Source organism: Cyrtonyx montezumae, unplaced genomic scaffold, assembly GCF_038088225.1.
Source record: "Cyrtonyx montezumae isolate F1298 unplaced genomic scaffold, pur_monq_1.0 scaffold_1, whole genome shotgun sequence".
NCBI lineage: Eukaryota > Metazoa > Chordata > Aves > Galliformes > Odontophoridae > Cyrtonyx > Cyrtonyx montezumae.
Window position 1 is genome coordinate 2,479,273 of NW_027071825.1, and position 17,801 is coordinate 2,497,073.

The 17,801-nt window shown below is 39.9% G+C and overlaps 1 protein-coding gene across 1 annotated transcript in view; it reads right to left on the reverse strand.

Moving 5' to 3' along the window:
- Positions 1–17,801, reverse strand: part of PATJ (PATJ crumbs cell polarity complex component) — a 137,756-nt gene that overhangs the window by 90,799 nt on the left and 29,156 nt on the right. Inside the window, exons 16-18 of the mRNA XM_065737858.1 lie at positions 16,797–16,931; positions 13,676–13,840; positions 11,774–11,902 (exon numbers count right to left, since the gene is read on the reverse strand). Coding sequence (XP_065593930.1) covers positions 11,774–11,902; positions 13,676–13,840; positions 16,797–16,931 — 429 coding nt within the window. The remainder of the gene's footprint in view (positions 1–11,773; positions 11,903–13,675; positions 13,841–16,796; positions 16,932–17,801) is intronic.

A 17,801-nucleotide genomic window follows, 5' to 3' on the forward strand; every position in this document is an offset into this window, starting at 1 on the left:
GTTTCCTAAATGGGTGAACGCGCTCTCAGCAGAACTGCACCTCTGCTGACACAACAGCTTTTATACTGTGACTTTTGCTGGCTTAGCTATATTGATTAAAAAAAAAAGTTGAACAAAACAAAACCAGCACTCATCTTTACCGATGCAGATAAGCTGACAAAATATTTGTAGGTGAATGACAGGTCCAGTAATTATGGCACTGACTGAAAATGTGGGAGAACCAGGTTCACATTCTGTTCCGTCTGATCCAAAGATTTTCCTTTTGGTTCCAGATCAGAATCACTTAAACAGCACATGGGAGCCTCACCTCAGCTTCTCCTGTATGGATACTCAAGATCAGTGGCCTAACCATCACATTTCTGATGACAAAATGTCCTGTTTTCACCTAAACTTTCACTGAAATAAAAACATTTTGGCATTAGCAAAATCAGTACGTTTTGGTAGATTTAGTTTAGCTGAAAAAGTGTTCCAACCAACTCTAATCCTCCTGTTAAAATGAAAAATGACTTGGTTCCTGCAAATGTACACAGTTCCCACGCAGCAATGTTTTTAGAGCACCACGGTTATCAGCACTGCTTTGTAACACCTCATGTGCAGGAGCATAAGCCATATATCAGAACAAAAAGCAGCAGAAGAAATCTTTTGAAAGGGGGTCTGCATTAAAAATCGTTGATCAGGTGAACACAAAGCAAGGGTTATAATTACACTGCTGTTTTCAAGCAGAGGGAGCTATTGTACAGGAAGAGAAGAGCGATGCAAACTGCACAGTGACAGGGTTAAGTCTGTAACGCGGGCACTGCCGTAAAAACCCCAAATGTTTGTAACCAGAACTGTGAATCACAATGCTACTGCCACAAGAAACGTAACAAAAGCCACTGTGAAGACAGACCTACTCAGTTTGAAGGTGTAATCTTTTCTATATATTCTTTATAACTTCAGGGTGACTACAACTGTGGATGGCACTGTGCTTTCCTTACCAAAACAAAGACGGTTTTTCTGGAAACTCGGCATTATGATTTAAACTCAAGCCCAAGTGCACCTGAAGAACAACACCTGCTAAAACAAGACAGCAAACACTGAATTCATATCTTGCAAACAGAGTACAGCTGAAATGAGTGGGCTCCTCTTTTTTTTTTTTAGCAGCCAGCTGAAAAACAGATTGTCTCTTTCTATACTAACTGCAAGAGGGAAGCCCGCTCGCAGAGAGCCCTGCCGGGCTCCCCCATGCTAACAAACCAGCCAGAGCCATTCGAGGTCAACACTGTCTGCACCCATTTACCAAAGGCTTCTGGTTCATTTCACCTGGCCTATGGCAGGCCAGCTAACAGCAATTTTCAGTCACCAGCAGTCAGTTCTGTGTTTCAGTCTGCTTATTGACTTGGATGTTATTACAGACTGGAAAGGAACCCCCAACCCAAACCCAGAGCTGAGGCGCTGATGGGATGGTACATAGCTGGAGTACACAAGTGACACAATGCCAACAGTTTAAGCAGTTTTTATCTTTCCACACACACATTATAACTATTATACAGTGTGCACAGGGCATCCCTGAGTAAGCTGGTCTTCTTAGAACGGGCGTGAATCTATAGTGAGGAACTTTTCTGTTTACTGCACAAAGGAATCATTTATAAATGGTGAGAAAAAGGAATCAGACTGGTAACTAATGCTATCAGGAGACAAAGCCTCCTCCCTCTAAGGCACTAATACAAACTTCTAAAAAAAGTACATAATAATAGTAATAATAATGAAAACAATTGAACATTACAAAAGAATATTTGCCACTTGAATTAATGCTGAAGGAATTAATTAACGCATTAATTCAACCCTAAGGGCTCTGGGTAACCCTCTGAGAAACTGGGACGCTATAGCTGCCGCTCTCCTGAGCCAGTCACAGAGTATACCAACTTGTTTAAAACAGTAACAATTTATTCATACTTAGCACACCCTATATATAACAACACTGAACTGTAGTTCTTCGCTTCCCCCTTCCGCTCCTCATCAAAATCCACAAACGTTTCCTACAGTCCAGGTGTCACATTCTTCCCTTCTTTCTCAGAGCCTCATTGGTTCTGGATCCATTTAGCAGCGCTCAGAGTCAGGCACGGGCTGCAGCCTTCGCTGCCTCTGGGACCCCCACATTTGGGGTCATACAGAGCCTCTTAAAAACCCGAGTTCTGCAAATACGTTAGGAGTCCCAGGAGCACCGAGTAAACAGAGCCCTGTGTGCAATGCTCTCAGGGTGTGTAACTTCACATGGCTTCAAGCAAAGAAGCGGGCAGCAATGCTGGGCAAAAACACTGAGGGTTCACATTTGGTTAGCGACCAGAGCTCCTCGGGAAACAAGCCTGGAAACATAACCAACGCAGCTCACCTCTCCTGAAAAGTGGAAAGGCTAAAAGGACGGGCTGACAGCATCCCTGCAAGTGCTGAGCTTCCCGCAGCAGGCCCCAGAGGGCAGCACGGGCCCGGCCTGCAGCCCACCCTCAGGCTGCAGCTCGGAGCCCCTGGGCCCGCAGGCGGTGTGTGCTGGAGCTCCGCTGGGTGCAGGCAGCTACCGCATTGCTGGGGTTTGGTCGGTGTTTTCCTGCTTTAAAGGCTCCTATGGCAATGCAAGGCAAAGCTGCGGGTGACTGACATTTACTGCACAAAGTCACTCTCAACTCACTTGCAGGCTATATTAGTTTTGGCATCATTTAAGATCTAAATTCAGCTAGCCCGACTTCCTAGAATATTTTAGCTTTCTTCGAGCAACAAACTGCCTGCTGCCACACAAACACTGCTCTGAAAACACACATCAAAAATAGCATGGCAAAGAATCCCAAAAGAAACAGTTTGAAACTTTTTTTCCTGTACCAATTTTGATTTATCTGAACAATTTTACAAGTGCCAATTTGTATACTGCAGGTTTTTGCGAGAGAGCCAAAACAAACACATGTTAGAGCTCAGAGGTCAGAGCAGCTCAGCTTCATTACATTTTGCATGGGACCACTTCCAGGTCTAACATACATATACATATTTTAAACCCTCCCTGTCTGCAGTGAGTGAGATACCAGACTGAAAGCTTCCCCAGCACAGCACTGCAGCATACTGTACCACGAACACACAAACATCAACAAGCAAAAGGACCAGGCAAACGCCTTTATGTTCATCTTACTGTTTAGGTAGAACAAAGGCAGAACAGCACATAAAGTCATTTACGTGCATGCTCAGTGTTATGATACCATTCCTGACACTCATCTGTGCTCTCACTTTGTGGAGTGTGGCTCGTTGTCTTTTTGGAGCCACCCTATGCATGCACACCAACAGTGTGCAAGAGGGAAGAAAGAACGAACCCACACTCCTTTCAAAGCCTTAAACACTGCCTTACTGGGCAGAGGAGAGGCGCAACTGGCAGTGCATGAGATCCAATTCCCTCCCTCAGGTGGCCTCAGAGAGGCTCCAGGTCCAAATCTTCTGGCCATGCACCATCAGCAGAATTAAAGGTGCTGATCTTAACTGCCGAAGGTACTCTATATAGACCTTAACCAATAAGGTCTAAAAAAATCCTTCCCTGAGAACATACTCAGTTTTTGTTAGATACGCTGTTTTTCAAGATATTCAAGGTATTGTGGGCGAGCAGACAAATGAAAAGCATTTAAGACTCCTTTCTGCTTCTCCCACTCCTGCTAGATTGAAGTCAGCAGGAACACTTAGAAGTCTACACAACATGAATAGCCTCTGGCTGTACCAAACAAACACAAACCCCTGTGCTAAAGTAACACAAACTTAAATACAAGCATCCAAGGAAGATGACTGAACTTCATTGTGGTGTAAGGCAAAGCACTGGATAACTACTGATCTGCAGTAAGGAAATAAAGTGAAGTATTTACAAAGCTCATGGGTGCAGCCAGCATTAATCAAAACTTCAGTTGTGGGAAATGTCAGCAAAGAAACAGGAACTCGCAGAGGAAAAGAAAGAAAGACAAAACAGAGCCACACCTAAAGGAGAAGAGATAACAGGAAAATAAGTGTAAGTGGCACAATGATTTCCCACACTGGGCTTTCACTACCTGCCATCCGAAGTCACGTAGCCCTTCCACAGCAAGAAAGAGCATGGTGGCCGACCATCACACAAAGCAGAGCAGGGCTGGCAGAGCTGCAGCAGCACCACACAGCCAGTGTTCATCTGCCCAGCAGGTACCTGGGACAGAAGTGCCTCCAGAGAACGATCAAAAGAGAAAGCGCTTCCACTTTACTGTTATTCTCAAATTATAAGATGAAAGATAGGCATTGACTGTGGCAGTTCTGTAAGTGGCATGGTGCAGTGGACTCGTGCACATGCCACTATCTTTTAATTTATCAAACTTTTCAGTCAACTTAAGGTTTTATCCACCTTTCATATTTGCTCTCAACAGAGCTAAAGTCACAGGGATTACATTCATTAGTCTCTTAATAGCTTAGACTTTCAGACTTCCAGCTCCAGAAAAAACACACTGAGTGCTGACTACAGGGAAAAGCCAGAGAGATAAGGAAAAAAAAAAACTGAACTCACAAGGAAATGGAGGAAAGCCACTGTGTGATGAGATAAAAGGAGGGATAAAGATGAGTGAGAAAAAAAATACCAGCATGCCAAGGGAAAAATTGCAACCTGCATAACTTATAGCCAATGGTCTTAATGCACACACTGAGTTTGATCAGCTTTCAGATTCCAACAATCCACTCAGACAGGCAGGCAGGCATTTCCATCAGGTAGGTGTGCTGACCTCAACACTGTTAGCCCACGGCAGTGCAGTGTGTGTTTTCAGATAGACTAGAGCTCTCTGCATGGAGATCCTGCATCCTAAAGAGCAAACACATGAATTATGGAAAATTTGCTACAGAAAAACCTTCAAAAGAAACAAAGAAAGACAGGAGATAGCTTGGGTGTTGTTTTTTTGTTTTTTTTTTTTTTCCCCTGCAGTGAGGATCTGCAAACTGTGACGTGGGCCAAAGAAGGCCTGCAATAGTATGGATGGAGAAGACAGAATGATGAACAAAAAGGTTGTTGAGAATTTTAAGGTCACTATGAAAAGCAGGGAGAGCAGGCAGAAAAGCTCCAGGTCCAATAATGCTATTTAGATCTGCAGGAGAGACATATGGGAGCGAGGTATTAAGAAAGCAGAATACCTCATAACTTCTGTGAGTTTTCAGAAATCTTCACACTTATACATCAACATGCACTTCTGATCTCAACAGTTCAGGGCAACAGATTCAGAGCTGCCTGGGTTGAGCTTTTACATGCTCCTCTGTCTCGACACGCTCACTGAAAGCCCAACAGTGCTCCATTACAGAGCTTCCTCTGGTCTTGTCTACATTTTCTTACCCTTTGCTAAGTGTTTATAATAGAAGAGTCTAACTACAGTTTTGGCCCTTTAAATTCTCGCCTCCTCTTGCTGGCAGAAGACACCTGAGGAATAATAATGAATTTCCTTGGTTTGGGGTTTTTTGTTTTTTATTAAAAGCTATTCTTTCTAGCAGGAAATGAAAAAGAACAACCAGATTGGTAGAACATGAGAGAATAGGGAAAACATTTCTAAAGGTACATAATAACACTGCTTAGCATTTATTTCAAGGATGTGTGACAAACCAAAGAAAACCAGGAGTTGTAAGTCACGCTGCGGTTGCTCTGCGCACTCAGGTACCGCTCCCAGCCCTGTGGCCGCAGCCCACAAAAGGCAGAGTCTGTGCAGGAGAGCTGCCTGCAGGACATGCCACACCACTCTGTGCACGAGATTCCTCCCTGCCTTCTCGCTCCAAGTCAGGCTGATGATTCCCTCAAGCCCAACTTCAGGGTACACCCAAGCCCCGATGCGTCTTCCTGCATCCAAGTACTTCAGCCGCTCTACCTAAGTAATCTTCTCCTGCATATCTGTCTGTATCTTATGCTGAGATACGTAGTCTCCTGGATTACTTATCGAAGTGGTTTCTGGTCTCCCCATGCCTTTCGTACTGTCATACTGAGGTTTGGAAACCAGTGATCATGAACACCCTAGAAACTTCACCAGGAATGCACTCAATTGCATTCACCAGCTCTTCAGTCCTGAAAAGTAGTAGTTAAGCTGAACTCCAAGAGCATTTTTCAAAAAGCTACACTGAATTCAATTCATGACACACTATTAAGAATTATTTCACAAATGAAGCAGCTTAATATGATTTAAAGGATGCAGAACTTTCCCATAGGGGAAGAGAAGCAAATCCTCTGTGAGATGAGTACCAACACAGTTGGTACTGAGGCTTACGGAACTTTGATGTTAATGAATGTGGATGGGTTGTAGAGATGGGAGAAAAGCAGCCTTTATCAGTTTTCCCAGTACCAAGCTGATAGCCATTGTAAAACTGCTTTTTAATACAGCTGTGCAGCTTTTGCTAGTAAGCCACAGGTTTCCATCACATGATCAGGTGAAAATGTGCTTAACAAGGACATGAATATGCTCCTTTGTTCATAACAAACTTATCACAAGACAGACAAAGCTCAAATTATCACAAGAGGGCAAATGTTTAGCCAGCAACTCGTCAAAGCATTCCAGCCATCTCGCTGTCGGACAGTCCAAAAGAGAAAAAGGAATAATCTGGTTGGATACCACCTTCTACGAATAAGTCAGTCTGCTTTTTTGTCATTCTACATCTGGAGTCTGTTTGTTTGGGGCATAAAGAAAGGAGAAAAGATATTTGGGGACGCTTAAATTGCTTCACTTCCTGTCGTGAATGACTGCAAGTGATTTTGCTGTAAAAAAGAATGATTGTTTCCCATGCTCCCTGGGAAAAGGGCAAAACATAACCTGCTGAATGTGCAGCAAGAAAGACTTTAGTTCAACAGTAAGAAAATACTGGTAATGATAATGAAGATAAGCCCAAGAATAAGAAGATTGTGGAGTCCCTATGGCTAGATCAAAGTGAAAGCCTGCTAAGCACTGACCCAGGAGGGTGAAGGCAGGCACACTTCACGCTGCTCCAGGTCCGGGTAGAGCATGGCTCACACCGAGTGGATATGCCTGTCACTGCTTGCACAGAAGGGCAGTCATTTACACACACATTGGCACAGCTGACCCTGCAGGCTCCTGCACCCCACAGATCCATGGGGTTGCAATGCCCAACACTGGGCCTTGCCTTTCAAAAGCACAGCTTACAGTGAAGCAGCATCTCATGTGAGCTATGCGAAATGTCAGCCTTCTCTATCCCAGCCTGCATCCTCTTCAGTCTTGCACACTTTAAAACAGCTGCTTTAAAATACTCTGACTTCAAAGTACAGTAAATTAAGCTCCACATAAAGTCCATTCAGCTTTTTGTTTAATTTGATAAAAGCTCATCAGACCATTCAAGTTCCCTTCTGGTCAATACTGCCTCAAGAAATCTGCAATTCAGCTACCTGTGGTTTTTCCAATATTTCTGTAAAACATTACTGACAGAATCTATTTGCCTGCATGCACAGGGTCTTTGCTAAACACTGTTTCAAGGCTACTCAAAGTACCCTTTATACTACTGTGATCACTTCTACCTCTCAAACGTGTGAGTTTTCCTTCCTCTCACTCTGCCTCCTGTGATGGCAGCCAGTTTTATGTGGCATTTCTCCCGTATTAAACCTGCTGACACATTGTGCCCTCCTCCATTTTCCACTTCTTTGTAAGATAATGAGTTGTTTCTCGGTAAACATGGCATAGTTCTTGACTTACTGGCTAGAAGGTTTAGCTCCAGGCTAGACAAGGTGACTAACAAGCCGGATGATTGCACATCTATTGGTGTAGCCCTCTGCATCAGTGTTGCTCCCAAACCACTCTACAAACAGTATGCCGGGTCCCCCACTCACCATCAAGACCTACTTGCTGCTAACTGCGCCAGCAACACTACATAAAAGTTAGTTAAGAGGTGAAAAAGAGAGCAACTTCTCCAAGTGAAATTACAGGGAAATTAAGGGAGGTAGAGCTGTGTTACTCTGTGGAGAAATTGGCCAGAGGACTAAACAGCACACCTTTTAATGGCCTCCTGGGCAGGGCAGGCTCCTTGTTTGAGGCAGGATGGTCAGCAGGGACGCTGCTGCTCAGGCCCCTGGGGCTGGCGATGACTATCAGCTGGGGAAGCATGCAGAGCCCACCTGCAGGGATGGGCACCTCCCTCTGCAGATCTGTCATCTATCTATGTGTTAGTAAGAAAAGGCAACACCTGGCTTTGACAGGATCCCAACACAGTGGGGACAACAGAAAAACACACAGAAGATTTCATTCAAATGGTTCTTTGATGTTTGCTATTCTAAATAAGCCGTAACACTCCGGGGAAAAAAGAAATCCGGTGAAGCTGAGCATTTCAAGAAATACAGCACAAGATCAGCCCTCCTCATCCACCTCCCTTCTCATCCAGTATTAACCTTGCCAGCAAGAAACCAGTTTCAAAGATTTTAAGATCTTCTGCTATATAATGAGAAATTAGGACGTTCAGCAGAAGAGAAAAAAAAGATCTTTTTATCCAGTGACCACGTGAAGCTGAACAGTACCCTGTACAAATACAGCCTTCATAATAAAAAGACTAAATCTACTCCATCTCTTTAACAGTAACCCAAAGTTTTAGGAACAACTGAACAGTCCTTCAAAAAGAACCTTAATTAATTAATGAGAAGGCTCTGTCTTGAGCACTTAAATCCCTCAAGACAGAGGAAAGAAAACACAGGACAAAGTAGCGATACTATTGATTATGCATAATTGGTATAATTAATTTGTAATTAGTTCATTAAAATATATAGGCATTGGAATTATGCTTGTACATTTCTGGGAATATCCTGCAAGTCACTTGGGATGTGCTTATCATTTACTTGATAGATGAGACATTATTAGAAAGACAGTCCATTAAAAATTCATACACCAGAGTAATAATTTCTCGATCTCAGCATTCAGTTTTCTAAGTACTCGGACGCCCATTCTACCTCACTACTTTCATTAATACTGTTTTCTCAGGGCACAACGTGGGAACAGCAGCATTTTAGACAACTGAAGCACAATATCCAAGCTCAGTCTTAAGGAACAAAATGACTAAACCTGGAAATGATGCACCATGGGAACGCTCAACACTCCGTCTCACTTTATAATCAAAATCACGATGGTAAGGTTAAAGCCTTGTGCTTCTAACTGAGTACTAAACATTAATGGAAGGCAGTAGGAAGATACTTCCACAGCACCGTGAGCAGCCTGGTCTCTAATTAGCATTGCTGCAGTTCTGCAGCACATCTGGCACTGCTCACTGTCATAACAGACTCCAACACAAACATATCAGTATGAGCAGGATTTCAGGGGCTCTTAGACCCTGCAGATAACAGTCACCATTCTCCCACAAGAAGTGACTGAAGCAGGTCAGTATACACCGGTACTTCAATAGCATTTCTAAGACGTTATCATAATTTGAGGTGGGTGGAAAGAAAGTAATACAGCATCACAGTTTTTATCCTGTTGTGCTACTTTAAACCTTTGTAGCAATCCTTCCAGAGCCCTACTGCTATTTTTGAAGTTCCATTTCAACCAACAACTACAAAAACATTTTGAATTTCAAAATGCAGAATGCAGTTACCTCCAAGTTGGGATCCTGAAATATATATTTCCTAAAGCTTCCATAACAGAGGGTCAACCTGAGTGTAATTCTCAGCACCGAGAGAGCCTTCTGTTCACACTCCCCTCTCAAGAAGTCTTGCCATCACACTCTGCCTCCAGCAGCCTACAGAGGTTGGGTCCATTCCTGACACAGTTCACTGAGGTACACAAAGCTAAGCCACATGAACATCCCCCCTTGGCTTTGTTATGAAGAGTCTGTTGGTTGTTTTTAAATGAATGGTGGACATAAGTGCAAGCAGTGTATTTGCTGCAAGGTCGGAATCTCTTCTTGCAAAACAAAGTATGCATCTCAAAAATGTTGCTGTTTAAAAAGGGTAATTGTTAAAAGAAATGTCAAAAACGGAGCTGGATCTCCAGATCCTTTAAATTACAATTAAAAGCCCCACTGCAATTTTGTGTGCAACAGTTCTTTGGCATTTCTTAACAGCCTCCCAGTAACCACTTAAATTTTTGCCCCCTCCAATGTAGCGTGGACAATTGTTTGTTTTCTTTGCGCTGCACTCCAGAATACGATGGATGTATTTACATTAAGTGCACACAGTCATAGATGTCTCTATATAAAAATTAAACTGCAGATGATGAAAAGAGTAAAAGATCTAAGAGGCAAATCCTGAACAAAAGAGCATACTTTATACATAAATATCTTGAAATTATAAAGATCTGAGATTAAGTGGTTTACCACTCATTTAGAATTCATTAGAATGCCTTTAAATTTAGCTGAAAGTATCACAACATTGCTCATGTATTTGCATCTGTGAATAAGTAAATAAAAAGCCTGTTATTAAAGCCTTCATTAATTCTGATTATATGAGAACTTAAAAGCAAATCTGTGTATTACTGCTCTGTAAAGACTCCAAGCAACTCTACAGTAAAGCTGGCACTGTAACACAACATGTGTCAGTGAAAATGACTAACAGGATCTATTTTCAGTAATCTTAAATCACACTGGTAAAATATAGAATTAATGGTTTTGCATAATACTTCAGATTTTTTTTTTAAATTCATTCCCAATGCACGTTGTATTGTATCAAAAATATAATTGAATTTTATAACACTTGACATTTATTTGCAACAGTTGAATACATTTTATTAAACTACAACATTCAGGCAGCATTCAGATGTGAAGTGTATATTATTAGGAGTGATCCAACCACTTTATTCCCTTCTAAGTATGATGGCTAGTTGTTAAAAATATATCACTGACTAGAAAAATTAAGAACATTTCATTCTGACTTTGGATTTTTACTTTTGATAAAGAAAGAAGAATTAATGAACTTTAATTGGGGAAAAAAAACCTGTTTATTTCTAAAGAGTTTCATAATTTCGTATAAAACCTACTCTTAAATGTCTCTTGGAGAAATCACTTAAGTTATGAATGGCTCCTGAATGTCACTGTATATCCAGCATACCAGTTTAATAGCTTGAGCAAGGAAATGTAATTAAAAAAACCAACACATTAATTAGGTTCTTCAAGATCCATTTTTATACTATCAAATTAAAGCAATTCCTTAAAGCGTATTTGCATTTACATAAACATGACTTTGCAATACAAGTTCACCTTGCCAGCCCTGATGTTCCTTTTTGACTGTGAAGGACAGCCATGGTAAAGCTCCACCTTCGTGAACTTTCCTTTGAAATCTGATAGTTCTGCTTTTATGGCTTGATTCTATGTTTGAAATGGTGAATCTTCACAGGACTTGTGCGTGACCATGAACTGCAGGCTAGTACAGCATTTTATGAACAAAATGACTTAAGGCAACGAGGGGGAAAAAGACTTTCAGTGAGTCTCACAGTACATGGAAAATGACACTGCAATACCTGAAGAAGTTTCCTTGCACTCTCATAGTTGAGAAGACATTCTAAGTTAAACTAAAACAAAAAGAATCTTCCCCCAGCATTTAGTCATTAAACTTGGAGTTATGAGGTAGAGTTTGATTAAGAACTTGGCACTTTATCACATCCAATAATCAGACTGGTTTAGGATATACTGTACAATGTACTTTAAAGAGTTGACCTAAAAATAAATTACTTCTCCCCTCACGGTTTCTAGGCTCAAGTGCAAAGTCGATTACCTAGTAATCTACGTCACAAAACATTTTAAGACAACACGTTAAAAAAAAAAAAAAGGATTTTTTTTTTATATTTAGCGGAACGGAAAAGTGTACCTGGTAGTCTAAAATGCTGAATCCTAAACCATTTTTGTCTTTCTCCAGTTCAATAGTTTTCACATCGGGAGACCATAATGCTAATTCCCCTTCTTCCTCTTCAGGATTAATGTCTTGTTCAGGTGTCACCTAAAAAATAAGAACTCTAGTTCAAATTCTGTGCTTCACAGTTGTTTACAATCAGCACTAATTCAATATTTGATTATCATTAATGGCTCAAACATGCCCTAAAATATGAATTTTTATTGAATTAGAATTTGATCAAACACTATGAGTCTGCCTTCAGACACCAGCACCTTCTCCATCTTGATGCCTTGGATACTACCCTGCAATGATACTATGATCCGAGCACCGGGGCCCAACCTGGCATACGAACACCCCTGTATTAGTCAAATTAGTTGTAGCAATATTACTAACCTGTTACATTCTGATGAACTTCAGCTGTCCCATTAGATGCATAAAGGAAAAATAAATATCTTAGCAGAAAAGATTTAACCAATCATAGTCACATACTGGAAAGACCAGCTGTTAGGTATCAGCTGGCACTCGTGGCATATAATGTGTAGACAAGAAAAAAAGTTCTTAAATTGTAACTGTACAAGTCATATCTGTGAAAAAACAGTTTCTGACATTTATATCTCAGCACAAAAACTTAGTTTCTTAATTTCATCGTGTAAGGACAACTTCCAAATACATTTATCGTTACATCTTCCAAAAAGGCATTTTTTAAAATAAATAAATCTTTATGTTTTAATCTAGCTACTGATTTTACTAGCTAAATATTCACAAATTATCAAAACATGATGTCACCAGAAAAAAGTTACAATTGCAACTGCACACTGATTTAACTTTATTTCTCTGTACAAATACGCTTGCTGCACAGAGTACATCCATGAGGCAAAAGGAAGGATTTCTTCTTCCACACACACATTTATCTTATTTTCTCACAAGAAAATAGAAATATTCTGAGATTACTTCTTTTCATTAGAGACCTCTTTGCATCCAGTATTGTCTTATGGTAAAGATGTACAACCAACAGTATGCACGTAGAAAGAATTCATTAAAATGCAACATCAAAAACACACTGGAACAAGTTCTAAATGCAGTGGAAAGGTCCTTTTATGAAAAAGGTTTGATATTTTACACTCTACTTCTCCATGAAATGTCTATATTTCATTTTTAACTCTACTCCCAGAAATCCTACCTTACAGGAAATTAGATCAGAAAACATGAGAAATCAAGGTGTAAATATTTGTTATAAATAGGAACAACCATTACAAGTGTCATGCTTTAGTTCAAGACTTTAAAGCTTCTGCAATGGAAAGAAACATTAAGTTTAATATTTTTCCAGTTCTATAAAAAAACCTACTCAGACCATGGAAGCAATCAGCTAATGGTGGCAAGAATGTGATTTAGTATAATTCAAAGCTCTCACTCACCTATTAAATGTAAGAACGATGAATAGGATGTACACAGTCAGCATGCTAGCATGGTGATTTACCTACCTTGTATTTATAGTACAATGAAGTTTCTCACTTTCAACCTATATAAACTGCAGTAAAAGTGATACTGCTGCAAACATGAACTTTCTCTTACTGAAACACCAGCAGTCCCTTACAAGCCCAAAGTGAACAGCAAAGGCAACTTAAGATGACAACTAAAAAGAAAAGTGGATTTTAATATCTACAAATATATTTTAGGAAATGTTCTTTAAGACTGAAAAAGTCTGGACCAAAAAAGACAAAAGAAAGCAAACATGGTATTTTTTTATTATTATTTCTTTTTTAGTATTACTTTCTCAGAAACACATGCATTCCCCCCCCCCCCCCCCCCAAAATAAATAAATAAATAAATAAATAAAAGATCTTCATTATACCCAATCAAATGACATGAGAAGTCTACCTTTTGTTCTGGAGATGGAACTCTCACAGTGGGTTCATCCACAAGAGACTCACTGCCATCATCAAACAGCCGCCGACAGCAAACCATCGTGAATGGAGGTGGCACTTCTTTTAGAAAAGTGATTGCCTCACGGCGTGATTTTCCATACAGCTGAACCCCATTTACCTACACAGAAGAGAAAACACCCATCCACGCAGTTATTTCAAAGGACATCAGCCAGATTACTTAAATTTTGTGTGGTTGTTTTTACCCAGTTGCATGTGAAGATCCAAAATGTTTAAGAAAACACGAACTTTAAGCTCTAATGAAAAACTTGAAGTCAAAACTAACACATCTAACAGTTGTTTAAATTGTAAAAAAATGGTTGAAACTGATACAGATCCTACACAGAACATGCAAGAATGTTTCTGTAATAGAAAACAAACCAATTCCAGTAAGCAGTTCATCAGAAAACCCTGACAAAGGCCTAAGCTTACAAACCTGCACAATGTTATGCTCCTAAGTGACAAAAGAAGACTACAAGGACACTGATAATAAATATTTTAAACCACAGACTTCTAAAAAGGTAATAATGTTGCTTTAAAAATGGGGCACTGCAGTTATATTTCCTCAGGAAAGTAAGAATACAGGGATGGATCCCCTTTTACATACTTTTGTAATACATAATATCATGAGGCTACACCTAACCTGTCCCGTAGTAATACTATTAAGTCTGAGCTACACTGTCAGTGGGTGCTGTAGGTGCCAACATAAAGACTTACAATAACAAGCACTGCAGCCCCAAAAGAGAAGGGGTTTAATTGAGTTAGTGCTATGGGTTCAGTATCAATCTTGCCCTTATTTCAGTGCTTACTTTCAAGTCTCTTCAAATCTGTTCTCATGCCCAAATGCCCAGTATGGCTAGATTTCAACTAATCTACTTCCAAATCTACTTCACAGCACGTACCAAACCAAAGTGGGAATGACTGAATTTTGTTTTGCTTTGAAAACTTCCAAACTGCACCACTAAAGTCGGTGAGCTGACATTTGATCCTAGAAAATAAAGCATGTAAATCTGTACATGGGAGCTTGAAGCCAAGCCTACCCCTGTTCTTCACAGATCTCCCTGTGCTTTAGATGGACCCAGTTTTGTGTAAGATCACACAGCAACCTCATGTTACACACCATTTTCAATCAGATTTTATGTTCTCCATCTTTTCTTTGTACAGTTTACAGTATAAAGTTTGTTCATACTACTGAGAATCAGAGTTCCTCTCCTACAAAAGAACAGCTAAGGAGAAAATTCAGAGTGCTAAAGCTTGTCTCCAACATTGCAAGATGAACTGCTGTGCTTTTTTTCCTCTAAGAACTGCATCAAGTGCTGAGCTATCAGGCTAATCCATTAGTTAATTATTTAAGCAGAAGTATCTACGCGTAAGGATTTTTTAATGCATTGAGACTGGCAGTGTGGTGGAAAGTTACCAGCATTTCTCAGCATATTGTGTCTGATGGAGAAAAGCTACTGCTCACTCCCAGGCAGACTTGGGGACTCCCACTTCTGCTTTTGCAGCTGCCAGAAAGCAGCCTCTAGACCAATGTGCCAGGCACCCCCCTTTGGTTACCACAACCCTTTAGCTGTGCTATCAAATAGGACTCGGTGAAATTTCTCTCACAAAACTAGAAGGACACAAGGAAACAATTTACTCCTAAAAAAGAACACAATGAAATCAGCTAAAATTAGAGAAAAAAAAGAAAATGCCATGTTTTCTATCATAATTCAAACACATCATTAAAAATAATCAGCAGTCAACTTCACTATATATTAAAGAAAATTCCTGTACTGATTGCATTTTAATCCCACTTGTATCAGGCCCAGGTAGAGCTGCTTGTTTGGGAAATGGGGCTGTCACATTTTCCATTGCAAACCCCTACTTAAAGGGATTTATAACTTGGCTGCAAAAACATACTCTGGGCTAAACCTGGCATATATAACTTTAGCCCTGGAGCACATTTTGATTTTCTTAGGGTTTTTTTTTTTTTTTTTTTTTCCCCAGCTACAGAAAAGGAAAAGAAAATATATGTTCACTAGGTCTGGGCATATCTGTGTACTTAACTGTAAATACACAGTAATAAGTAAAATTGATAAAAAAATAAATATACAATTAAAGTTTCCTAAATTACTCTGCAGCACTCTGTAGTTGCTTTTACGATACAACTTTTTGTTTAGTGGCCAAGAAATTTAAATGACACTTTCAGCATTCCATTAATCTCTTCCTTCAGGAATCGAGGTTTCCTCCATTAAGCGATAACTGAAAGAGATGTTTTAGGCCTTAGTGATATCAGTATGAATTTTTGATCAACATCAAAGGGTGAACAACAAGTAAAGGCAATAGAGCAGTACAGCTAACAAATTAATCTTTCAGAAGGCTTAACTCTATTCATGATGTCAATTAAATGTTCTTTGCATCCACTAAAAAAACTCAAAATATTTCATAATCAGTGTTGAACGGGAAATTAATGACTACTTATTTGCAGGCTGAGATGTTGACAGATACAAACACAAAACAGGTATTATTTTAATATGATTAAATGTATATTTTTCCTGAGCTGATAGGTCTGGTCTGATTCTGATAACTTCAAAGTCATCCCAATATGTCTCTATACATATTTAAACAAACTGATGTACTACCTCTTAGACACTAATGTCTTTCAAGACTCAACAAGCAAGTTAAAATGCTTAACAGGAAATACTGAGACTGTTGTAAATTTTTTCAGGAGTGACAAATATTAAGAAAGATTATCCAGCGTGCTGAGGTACAAAAGCTAATGCCAACTTGCTCAAAAAAACCTGAAGGAACACATATGCACCCACATTCAACACAAACATTATCTCAGCCCCTGTGACTCTTGATAATTGTGTTCAACGCTTCAGAAAAAAGCAGGAGGTCACTAAGAGGTCACAAGGAGGTGCACAAGGGAGGAATGAAATGGTGGAGAAAAGGTGAGATTGTCAGAGAGAAGCTCTGCTTTCACAATCAATTTGTAAAAATTAGTATTGCACACATAGCAACCAAACTAAAATTTAACATGCGCATTTTAGAAAAGGTTTAAAGAATGAACTACTTTTTTTTGTTCATTTTACCTCTAGAAGTTCATCCTCCAGTTGCAATAGACCAAGTGTTGCAGCAGGACCATCTGAAGCAATTGATGATATGTAATGATGTCCATCAAATGTGTCAAGCTCAACTCCTAACCTCAAAGTGTGGATGGGTAATAGCTGCCAAAAAATGAGACAACGTGTGTATTTGTATTATGGTAGGTGCAGGTATTTAAGACTTAACAGCTCAAATTAAACTAAACACAGTGAAATTGTCAAGTCTTAACTCACACCACCTACGTTACAGCACAAGTGTCCAGACATTCCCTATACAAACTGTTTACACAAATGAAAACAACTCATGAATCCTTTGTGCTGCACTCTTCAGAAACACTACCATTTGAAAAAAATGCAAGGAAGTGAAGCACTACCTAAAGTAAGTCTATCCTACCCAAACAGTGAGTTTCGAAAAAGACAAACTCCATCATCACTATTTTATGCAAAGTCAATAGCAACCCATCTCAGGATCAGCTGTCTTGACCCCTGAGGATCTACACTACTTTCAGAGCAGGAAAAATTTCCATGGTGTCCTCTGAAAATACCTAACCTTATTCCTACAAGGTAAATCCATTGATTTTTTGTTAGCCTTTTCTCATGGGATCTCTTTTATTCTTGGTTTTTGTTTTTTTTTTCTTTTCCCTCCAGAAAGCCTCTGATAGTTATTATCTTAGTGCATGCACTATCCACACAAGGCAGCAGGAATCACAGCAATCCAGGGAGAGGATGTGAGGATAATCAGCAGCACCTGCTTCTTCAGTATGGCAATTTTCTGGGTTCTTATTACATAGGTTAAAACACTGTCTCTCCTCCTGGTTTCCCAGTTTATTCTGAATATTTGAAGTAGAAAGGAGTAATCCATTGACCTTTGTCATTTCCTTACAACCATGCCTTATTCTAACTTTGCCTTTCTTCACTGAGACATCCCTACAAGCATATAAATGCATCACTTCCAAAAATTTGTTTTGCCACTATTAGCATACGTACTTTGCA